This window comes from Notechis scutatus, chromosome 12 (genome assembly GCF_049901735.1).
Source record: "Notechis scutatus isolate UNSWTSFEM ecotype Mainland chromosome 12, rNotScu1.2, whole genome shotgun sequence".
NCBI lineage: Eukaryota > Metazoa > Chordata > Lepidosauria > Squamata > Elapidae > Notechis > Notechis scutatus.
The window spans coordinates 16,595,380-16,606,266 of NC_142020.1; the positions used below are offsets into that span (position 1 = coordinate 16,595,380).

At 49.1% G+C, this 10,887-nt stretch overlaps 1 protein-coding gene across 1 annotated transcript; it reads right to left on the bottom strand.

Annotated features, from left to right (window-relative positions):
• Positions 1-6,034: 6,034 nt before the first annotated feature.
• On the bottom strand, positions 6,035-8,897 carry CCDC70 (coiled-coil domain containing 70). Its single transcript, XM_026683267.2, has 2 exons — positions 8,650-8,897; positions 6,035-6,977 (listed from the first exon to the last, which is right to left on the bottom strand). Exons 1-2 carry the CDS (start codon positions 8,895-8,897, stop codon positions 6,035-6,037), a joined length of 1,191 nt encoding a protein of 396 aa, XP_026539052.1.
• Between the last annotated feature and the right edge of the window lie 1,990 nt (positions 8,898-10,887).

Here is a 10,887-nt window from a genome sequence, read left to right on the forward strand (position 1 = left end):
AAGTGGGAGAACCGCACAGATGATCTAAGGCAGAGGATTAGAGCTGGGCGGTGATCGCTCGCATATTGGAACAAAAGGTGATTCAGGGGTTCTCAGCCAAGCCGTAATTATCTTTCAGCAATGCTTTGCACTGGCTATTTTCGGGGTATTTTGTTTGCTTTCCCTGATTTTTAATCTTTCAGAGTTAATCACTAAATTGTTATTTTTAGAACTTCAGGCACCGACTGACGACATTGCTGCTCTTTTTATTTTATTATCTGCTTTTTAATGAATGGGTAATGAAGCATCTGCAAGGAAACAACCAGGCAGAGACGGCACCAAGGGCCCCGTGAACGAACCGTTTGAGCGAGCTTCAAAATCCCCCTGATTCAGCATTCTGGGTCTCATAAGGACCAAGCACCTGCACCTCGGAAGTTTATTCTCTTCCTTTATTTATCTATCAAATTTATATAGTTGCCCATCTCATGAGAAGTGACTCTGGATCTCATACCACAGTCAATATAAAACACAGACCTTAATGGAAAAAGCTGCCCCATCCAATGTGCCTGGTTAAAGCCGTCGCATTTCAAATGACTTTGCAGCTTCTCAAATGGATTTGGGATATTTCTGATTATCTTCTAATTTAGCCAGGAATAGATGAGTCCTTTAAGATTTCTCTGCCACCAAACAAACAGAAGGTGGGCGGGGGGGATATCTCCAGGCAGGGAGAAATACTCGCTAAGGCCTGCAAGCATCAATCTTAGCAGGAATCAGATTTTCTCCAAGGCTGGGCGCGTCGATAAGGTTGCAACTACATGGGAAATGCCTTCAGATTAAATAAAACAGACAGTAGCAAATCTCACCCATCATTCAAGGCTAAGATAGCACCTTCTTGGTAGAGATAAGTATGCCTTAGCTTGTGTGCTCGGCCATCGACCCTTTCTGGTCAGCTGTGGAATGGGCAGAAGCATCGGACCCCCATCCTGAATGGGCCCTTCAAGCAAAGAGCTCCTTCTCAGGAGGGTCCAGGGCCATTCACCACCGCCAGGGGACAAGAGCGGGACAGAATCATTAAAGGAAGGATACAAGAGCAGGGACAGAGTGAAACGTGAATTGCAAAATACTTTAATATTTGTATTTAAATAATAATAATAATTAAATAGTATTGTCCCATTGTCCCACAGCAAGTTGGCGAGTTGTCCCCTTCCACTCCCAAGGACACGGCAGGACTCTGAACGCGGCTGCGCTGGTCTCCCTTTTGAAGCTCCATCGTTCGTGAGGGTCCCAACCCGCCTCTGGCAGAGCCATAAACACCGCGGGGGAAGACCAGGCTGGGCACAGGGAGGTGTGGTGGTGCCACAGACGGCGCTTTCCATTCTGTGCAAGGAAGAGGGCTGTCCTCTCTTGCACGAGTCGCTGCGTAGAGCAAAATGAGACGTGTCTTCCAGGCGTGGCAGACTTGGAGAGCAAAGGGTGAATGCTTGGAGGAAGCTGCTCCGGACAGATTGAAAAGGGACGTCCACCTCAAAACTGGGACTCGGAAAGCCTGTGTAAATTCTAGGGTAACATTATTTTGGACCCGATCTGGAACCTTTGATGTTTTAGACCATTTTCCATGCCATGTTCAGAGAGCGGGAACCGTACAAATGCCTTGTGAGACCTTACGCCATGCACAGGCTTGGAGTAATGAAGGGGGAGCTCAGAAGGTCCACTGCCTAGCTTGTTTCTCCTGGCAGAAGAGAGCCAGCACGTCCGGTTTGGGCATAGGTAGGAAGCTCATTCTGTGTCATGCCTCCTTCTGCCACTAGAGGCTCCCAAGAGCTGCAGATATTTCCCTCCAGCCCTCCCTAGTGCCCTCTCCTGGTAAGAAACCACAAGACCTAAAATGTGGCTGCTGACACTTTTGTTTCACACGCACCCCATACGTCCCCTTGTATCACTAGGTCGGAGGCGGGGGCGGGCATTTGTACACTCCTAGATTGGCCAGCGAGGCCTGTGCAGCTGAGCCATGAAATTAACTGCCCTGCCCAGAGGCCTCGCTTGTCGAAAAAGGGAGGAAAAGTGTGCCCCACCTGAGCCTGCATGCTGCAGCGCTACGGATCCTTTGCTGTGGACTGCAATGCAGCTCTGATTTGCATACACCGTATATCTGAATGCTGATCAGATTATGTTGGGGATCACTTTGAAGGCGCAGACCCCAGCACAAGCAGCCTCCCCGCTTCCTCTCCATGCCTGCCCAGGGGGGGGAAACCCAGGCTTCCTTGCCTTCCTGGCGCTTTTATTAATTTTGGAGTCATTGCAGAAACAGGCAGAGGCTTTGGCACGGCTGCAGGTGGAATGAGTGGCAGGGGAGGAAAAGTGGGCTGGGATGGAATTATTGTCGGCTTGACTTTGGGCTGTGATCCATACGCTCCGAGATTAAACCCCCTCGCCTGCATTCTTTAAGTGGGCATCTCTTAGCAGAAGATGCCCTCTCCAGACCCCCCTGCCTGCAGCACAGCCTTCCGTGCCAGGGTGGGTTCCCTGCAGCGGCGCCAGAGGCTGGAGGGGGGGCACAGGAGTGTCAGTGGGTTGGGTTCCCAAGGAAGTGTGTAAAGGGGGTGGCACCACGCCCTATTCACACCTTGCAAGGGTTCTCAGACCTGCTGGTGGTTTGGTGGAAAAGGATTTCCTGCCACTGGAAGGAGCTAACAACCGGGCGAGTTTCCACGCGGGGGAAACTGAGGCCTCAGAAGGGGGCTGGTGGGGGGTTTCTAAAGGGAGAGAAAAGCCAAGGATTCCCATGGTGGAAAAGTGCATCTTGAGTTGCTTCTGCTTCTTCCTAACTATCCGTTTATGGTCTGCAGTAAAATAACTCTAAAATGTTATAAATGCATATTCCAGACTCACCGGGGGGGGGGGGGAATACCCCTTTCACTAGAAGCCAGAATTAAAGTGGTTTTGGAAGAATTTCTTTTTTTCTTTCTTTCTTTCTTTTACTGACATAAATTGGTGTTTGTGTTCCTCTAACTGAGGGGATCTTTGATGAAAGTTTTTTTCATTGCTGCCGATAACTCTGGAAGATGTTATTAGCATCTGTGGGATCTTAAGGCCTGCTGCGCTAGAGAGCCACGCGCAACAAATCCATCCTTCCCTGGATTAGTAAAAGGATGTGCAGTCAGAAGAGGCAGGTCCTTGTAAGAAAGGGGGAGGGGCTCTCGTCTTGACTTTCTCCACCCCCACCCTTGAGCTAGGGCATGCCAGGTAGTGGTATAGGTTGCAGCCACTCCCAAGCCTATGGACTGTGTCAAATAAGGAGGGACTTCACACGGCAGCATTGTGATGGCTTCCCTTTTTGGTGGCTATGATAAATGCTGCACCAAGCTCAAGTGGCCGCTTGTGGTCCAAAGAATGGAGCTCATCTTAGGGACTAACAGCTTAAAGTTCTAAATCGTTTCCTTGCATAGGAAGAAACACCCACGGAGGTTTTGAAGAGGTAACTTCTAGACTAGGTATCATCTTCCGAATTCTAGGAAGAGATAGCACCAGATTAAAATGTTTACAGGAAATGTTGCTGGTGGGTTACAGCTGAATGGCTCCATGGTTGACCATTGGCAGGACCTGTTAAGGGTGGGAAGTTCCTGGAAAGTTCTGGCTACTGGAGATGACAACCCTCAAGAATCAGCCGTCTTCTGAAATGATATTCCTCTGGGTAGACTTCTCGAGGGATGTCCCATCTTCATATTCTTCTGCTATTAGAAAAAGGCTTTCCTTGGATATTTTGAGGATCTCTCTCTCTCTGTCTCTCTCTCTCTCTCTCTCTCTCTCTCTCTCTTTCTCTCTCTCTCTTTCTCTCTCTCTCTCTCTCTCTCTCTCTCTCTCTCTCTCTCTCTCTCTCTCTCTCTCTCTCTCTCTCTCTCTCTCTCTCTCTCTCTCTCTCTCTCTCTCTCTCTCTCTCTCTCTCTCTCTCTCTGTGTGTGTGTCTCTCTCTCCTCTCTCTCTCTCTCATTTTCTTTCTCTCTCTGTCTCTGTCTCTGCCTCTCTGCCTCTCTCTCTCTCCTCTCTCTCTCTCTCTCATTTTCTTTCTCTCTCTCTCTCTCTCTCATTTTGGTTTCTCTGCTATTGATTTTAATGTATTTTTGAAAATAGTTATTGGCTTTTGTTGTGTTTTATGATGTCCTACTTTTAAAATCATTGCGTAAGCCGTCCTAAGAAAGTCCATCAAGGCGAATGTCTCACAATCAATGGGGGTAAATCTCTTCATCCAAGTAGGGGAGGTGGAGGGAGGGAGAAATGTCTTATTAAGACTTAAACCTGCTCCCCCCTCCCCGCGTTCGGCTATTTGGGATGCAACACTTCTGCTATTAAAATGAATTGAAGTCACACGGTAGAATGGCGGCAGTTTGTTAAAATAACCCGAATCAAATTAAGCCCTTGGAGAATGGATTCTTCCTGCAACGTTCCTGGCTACAAGCCAGCATGGGGCCTGAGAATTTTGCTCCGACACCATGCAACAGCAGGAAAACTAATGTAATTACTTGTAGCTTCGTGTCCACCTGAGTAGGGAAAGTCTTCCTGGGAAGCTGACTGACAAATTGACATGCTTGACAAGTAACCTCTGAAATGCCACCTCTCCTTCCAAGGAGATTTGGTGTCCCTCCACATTCAGTCATGGCCTGGGGAAAGAAGGTGGGTTTGGAAGTCTCGAGGATGGAGGTTCGTCCTCCGAGCTTGTGGTTGGCTTCCGAATGTTTCGTTACCAGGCTAAGCAACGCCTTCAGCAGAATTTAGGGAACGTCACGTCCTCCTGCTTATAAGGGCTTTGTGTGGTCAGTAGGACTTGTGATGCGGGGCAAGGTCACGTCAGGTGAGGGTCATTGGGAAGTGAAGTGCTGGGGGGGGTGTTGTGTGGGTTGGTTGAGGTCAGGGCTATCGCTGGTTGATTTGAATTCTGAGGGACTCGTAGGATGGTTTAGGTCTAGGTGTCCATGGATGGAATCGCTTGGGGAATATGCCAGGCTTCAATAAGCTCGCCAGCATGTCGGATGTCCAAATGTCTTCTCTCAGTTCTATCGTCCTTTTCCCAGAAGCATGTTCCGTCCTCCGATTCACACAAACAATATTTCCCTTTGCTTAGGTGCAAGGAGGAAGAATCCCACCAGGGGCCTTTTTCAGGAGTGGTGCGCCTGTCCCCACTGAAAGGAAACCCTTCCTTTGGAAAAGGACCGTAGGCGTTCTCCTTCTGGAAAAGGTGTTCACCCAGTTTCTCTTCCCCTCCCCCACCCTGAATATGGAGAGCTTTTAAAGGATGAGGAAAGACAGTTTCAATGTTAATGTTGCTTCGAGCCCAAGTTTCTGCTGCCCAGATCTCCACTTGCACCTGAGAAGGGAGCTCGAGTATCCAGGTGGAGGCAGGCTACGTCCTTCCTGACTGTACCTCCTTCTGGTGTCTCTTTTCCTCCGCTGAGCAAACTTTCAGTGGTTCTTCCAGGTCATTGTATTAGCATTGGGAGCCTCTTGTTTATTTTTTTTTCCAAGCTGCTCTGACTGCTTTTTAAGTAGCAAAGTGGGAAACGAATATTTTAAATGAATAAATAATTGTGCTTTATTTAAATTTTGTGTACATGCATTGTAAGCCACTTTAGGGGACACCCTGTCTCACAGAAACACAAATCTTCAACATGTGACTAAGTGAGAGGCAGGCTCCTGCCTTCTCTGCCATTTTTTCTCACAGAGTAGAACAATATCAGGATGGGTTTTTTTAAAAAAAACAAAGAACAGGAAGATAGAATTATCCATCAGCTAGCATTTTTGAAATTAGACCTGTAGACTAGTCAGTCTGTTTTGGAGTTTAGAGAACTAGACGCATTAAGTGAGGGCACCTGCATGACTGCCAGTGACCCAGTGGTCCAATCTCTCTCTCTAAGAGATTTCCACCAAAAGCACAGAAGCCACCACATGGAGTTCCATCAAGGTTTTATTCAGCTGTTGATGTCAAAGGAGCCCTTTTGTGCAGGCCAGAGTTCAATGTCTAGGAGATGTCCTCACTTGTGTCATCCTGACCAGTGGAATCTTTTCACCCTTGCTTGTCTTCTTCAGGGACACTGTCGTGGTCGCCATCGGCCCCATTCCCCACCACTTCAATTCCTAAGTCATGTGGCGCTTCTTCCGGAAAACCATTGAGTTGCTTCCAGATGGAATACTTGGCATCCCAGAGAGCTTCCACCATGTCCCACATTCTGCTTTTTTCTTCTTGGAGAGCCTGGTCGTTGTCCCGGAGAGCGATGTATTCATTCCAAAGGCTCATTTTGTCCCTGGAGATGGCCATGTCTTCTTCCCAAAAGTTCTTGTCCTTCTTCCAGAAGGCTTTGCATTCCTTCCAAAAGGCCTTATTCTTCTCTTCCACCGTTTCCATCTTTTCCTGCAGGGCTTTGTTCTTCTCACGCATCCCCTTGTTCGCCTCCTGGATCTCCTTGTTCTTCAACTGAAAAGCCTTGATGACATTACGGAAGGATTCGTTTCTTTCTTCCAAGGAGGACATCTCCTCCTCTGCTCCTTTGATCTTCTCCTGGAAAATTTCTACCTTCTCCTGAAAGACTCTCACCTTCTCTCGGACATCTGACTTTTGGGTTTGAAACAGCTTCACCTCTTCCATGAAAACCCAGTTCTCTTCCAAGAAGTCTTTGATCTGATCCAAGAAAGACTTGTTCTTGTGCTTGAAAACATGGATGTCTCCCCATAAAGCTTTGATCTTGTTGTCTTCTTGGAAGCCCCTGATCTCCCCTCTCAGTTCCCTGCACCTCTCCCAGAGCTCCCTGATCTCTTCTTGCAGGCCCTTTTTCTCCTCCTTCAGATTGCGTTGGACCATCTCCTTCTGCAGGGCTGGGAAGGGGGCCGCATGGTGCCAGCTCTCCTTGTGGCCAGAGGATGGGGAAGGGGCAGTGGGGCTGCCGTCACAGGACTCTGCATGACTCGGAGACAAGTCCAGCTTCTTCTTCCTGTTATCCATTGGACCAAAGCTAGAAGCAGGGAAAGAAAAGGGAGTTAAAGGGAGATTTCAAACTTCCTGTCAGTAGGTGGGGCCTTTGTGAAATTTGGAGAACTTTTAGAGAGAGGACTCGCCCACCTTCTCTAGGACTGCAGGTGAGGTGAAGAAACTAGAAAGGAGGCTTTTGCCTCTATTTGGAATATTGTAAGAGAAAATATGGATCGCCTGCTATGCTCCTCATCCACCCACCTCCGGCTTTCTTAGAGACCCCGACCCTAATGAAAATTGACTCAACTTTGGTTGCCATCACAGAGACGAACCTAAAGATCTTCTTTCCCTTTATGTGGTCTTAGTTTTGGTCACATTCACAATTGGGATCCTAACCCTGATTCTATCCCCAGACACTTTGTTACCCATAGTTTGCTGGCATCATTAGACCTTCTATCTTCACATAGTTTACATTTAAAGTGTTTATAAGCTGTCTAACTCCAAGTGCCTCCAGATGGCTTACAATTAAAAGCAAGACCAAAAATATATATATACAACTATGAAATTATAAGCAACCCAAAGCAAACATATAAACCCAAATCCCCCATTAAAGGGGGCTCAGCCACCTATCCCTCTGCCCCCAAGACTGGGAGGACAGCCAGGTCCCTGTGTTCTAGTCATGCTTACGCAGGAGAGGGGTCGATAGACAAACACTGTACCCCAAAACCTTGAGTAGGAGCGAGAGGGAATCTTAGCGATCCGTAGCACAGAAAAAACAAAAGGGCTTTGTCTTCACGCAGGTGCCTGCTGTGAAGGGTCTCCGGAAATGCTGATGAAGACCGTCTTTGGGTCTGAAAGCCAAAGATTTAGCTCAATCTCTGGGGGAAATATGTTCCTCCCTGCCTGCTGCTAGGAATTCTTCCAGAAGAGGCCAACCAAACACAGTCATTTGTACAGCAGGTACGAACGGGGAAATGTTGGGAACAGGCGACTCTTAACGGCTTGAGGGGAGGCGGATCTGAAGCTCTGGGGTTCAAGGGAGGTGGGGGAGTGGTGAGTCTGTGTCCTGCCTGAGGGCTCCTAGGGAAGGACTTGGTTGGCCTCTGGGAGAAGCCAGCTTCTGGACCACATAAGGCTCTTCTTCAGAGTTTAAAAGATAGCTTTGACTCCAGGAACGGATTCAAAGGAATGCAAGCAACAGGAACGGCCACTGACCTGCAACACTTCCTCCTGTTCTGTTGATGTTCCCTTTGTTCACAGCTCTGCTGCTATGGCAGCCAGGGAATCTTAAGCAAACAAACCTAGAACATCTGCAGCTCTCTGACAGGTCCTGACAGGAGACCGGCTGCAGGTTCCCCCTGAGCTCCAACAAGCAAGATTTCAACAAGCTCATTAATCAAGAGAGGAGATGTGTTTGGATACTCCGAGGGGGAAAGGAACATCATGATTATTAGGAAACAATCCTAATAGATACTTAAATGAATAACAAGAGAGAGAAGTGGAGAGAAATAATAAGTGTGCATTACAAGCCCCGGCTCTCCTTAAGTTCAAGTCAACTCAAACAATGTGGCCAAGGGTTGGGATTCCATCTTCATCTTGAGATTGTTCTGCCCCCCCAAAAAAAGATCTAAAAAGTTCCTGAGAACGTGTCCCAGTGATCCAGCTCTTCTTTCCAAAGGATCGCTGCTTCTCTCCACTCGTCTACTTCCTCTTGCCAAAGATCCTGCTCCTCCTGAAAGATCTTCTGGATGGCCCCAAAGAGGTCCATGGTCTTTGTCCAAAGCTCTAGGTTTTGCTCCCAGATGGCTCTATTTCTCCCACTGGTGTTCTTGGAAATCTGCCGGAGCTTCTGCCAGGAGACCAGCAGCTTCTCTTTGCTCTTCTTGTTTCGCTTCTTCAGCATCTCAATGGCGCCTCGCAAAGCCGCTTCCCTTCTGAGGAAGTCCTGATCCTCCTGGTCCATCCTGACCCCCAGCCCCCATTGATCGGCCCCAAACCTATCGCAGGAAATGCAGGTGGCTCTACCAAGGATGGGAGAGGAATAAAATGGGTGAAACTCTGGCATTTCAAGGAACGTCCTTCCCTCTGTGCCCACAAAAGGCACAAAAAACACCCCTCAGCCACCTGGAAGAGGAGCAGGCCATGAAACAGATTGTGACATCAAGGGCTCTGAGGCAGATCAGGTCTGCCAGGGAGGTTTCTTCAACCCCTGGGCTCCCCCCCCCCCCTTGACACTGTTTGTTCCGTAACCCATTTGAGGGAGGGAGGAGGAAGGAAGGAGGGAGGGAGGGAAGGAAGGAAAAAGGGAGGGAGGGAGGAAGGAAGGAAGGAGGAATTATCCAAGGTGCGTACACAACTGCTGCTGCTCCTCTAAATGAGAAGGTCCTTTGGGAAATGGCCCCTCTCTGCCACTCCTTGGGTGTGAATGTGGGCGTATTACATCTGAGCCAGACACTTGCCTGCCTGCCTGCCTGCCTGCACTGCGGTGGCATTCGTCACTTGTGGGTATTTACAGCTGCTAAATATTTCTCTCGGGAGGTTCATTTGATCCGTCTCCTCCTTACTATACCCTAGAAAGCTGTCACGGACTTGTTAGCCCTGGAAAGTGACAGCTGTTGACAGGTGTCACATTTAGTTGGTCTCTACCCAGCTGTTCCCAGCAGGTTCACCTCATCTTTCTTGTGCTCCAAAAGGAACAGAATTAGGGCAGCACAAAGCCAAAATGACTTTGTGGTCCTGGTTTGATCTGAGCCGTCGCCCTAACCCTCCCCTCTCTCCTTCCTTGGGAGCGAGGTCGCAGCTCCTGGGCTGCTATAAGTCGTCCTGCGTTGCAGGTGGGGAGAACATCTTTCTCCTCCTCCCAGGTATGTCCTGGGTGTGTTGGGGGATGCCGGCCGAGCTAGACCACAACCATGGGTGCCTGACAAGCCCACCTCAAAGGCGAAGAAAGGCCGCTAAGGATGCACCTGAGACTCACCTGCCTACCTGGTGAAACAGTTGAAAGCCCCACCCGGTTCCCACCTCTTGGGAATCTCCTCTTGGCTCAGGGATGGAGCCTTGAACAGACAGGAGAGGCTGGTAGCTGGGTGGATGGCAGGAAGACCGCCTCTGTTTCATAGAATCATGGGGCTGAAAGGGACCTTGGAGGTCCTCTAGTCCAACTCCCAGCTCAAGCAGGAGACATTTATGCTCCTAGGCATTTCAGACAAACGTGTTGTCCAATTTCTCCAGGTCGACCCTGGGAGGCCTACCAGCCAAGTGCAGCCCTTGCGGGATCTTCTGCCTTTGCACCTGCAGGCCCCCCTCCAACTGCTATTCTAGGTGTTAGGACATGCTGGGGTTCACTGCACAGGGCCTGCGGGGGCAGGAAGGCCTCTGGCTAAGAAAGGAGGGCTCCGTAATTTGTGCTCAGGGCTGAAATGTAGGGAAGAGGTTACCTGCGTTGGGTAATGAAACACCTGCAAGAAGACAACCGAGCTCCGAGGGCACCAAGGACCCCTGCAAGGAGGCCTCCCCCTTGCTGCCTGCTCCCAGGACCAAGCGATGGTCCTTCCCCGCATGGATGTGGCTCTTGTGCTGCAGTCCTGGATCGACCAGCCCTCCTGCTTCCTCACCGGAAGTCCCGTCGCTCTCTCTCTCTCTGCCCCTTTCCATCGGCTTAACTTTCTTTCCTCCCTCTCTTTTTTGCCTACTCCAAATAATGATAATCATATGAAATCCAGCTAGTAAATTCAGGAAAGGAACTTTGTGTGGCTTTCTTTGTATTCTTGCTGCTTGGACTTTGCGAGAGTTTATGAGATGCGACAAAAGGCATTTGCGGTGGTGCAGAGCACTAAATTAAAATCCAGTTGTAAGCAATTTGCTTGCAAATAAGGATGTGGCATTCTTGGCTGGCACCCAACGTTATTAAGGAAAAGGGTGTGTGGTTTCCTTATGAAGTCAACGTCTCGCCA

Coding starts and splice junctions, on each gene's coding strand:
- CCDC70 (XM_026683267.2), bottom strand. CDS start 8,897: ATGGACCAGGAGGATCAGGACTTCCTCAGAAGGGAAGCGGCTTTGCGA. Junction 6,978..8,649: donor CAGGAGGAGCAGGATCTTTG/GCAAGAGGAAGT, acceptor CCCTGCTTCTAG/CTTTGGTCCAATGGATAACA.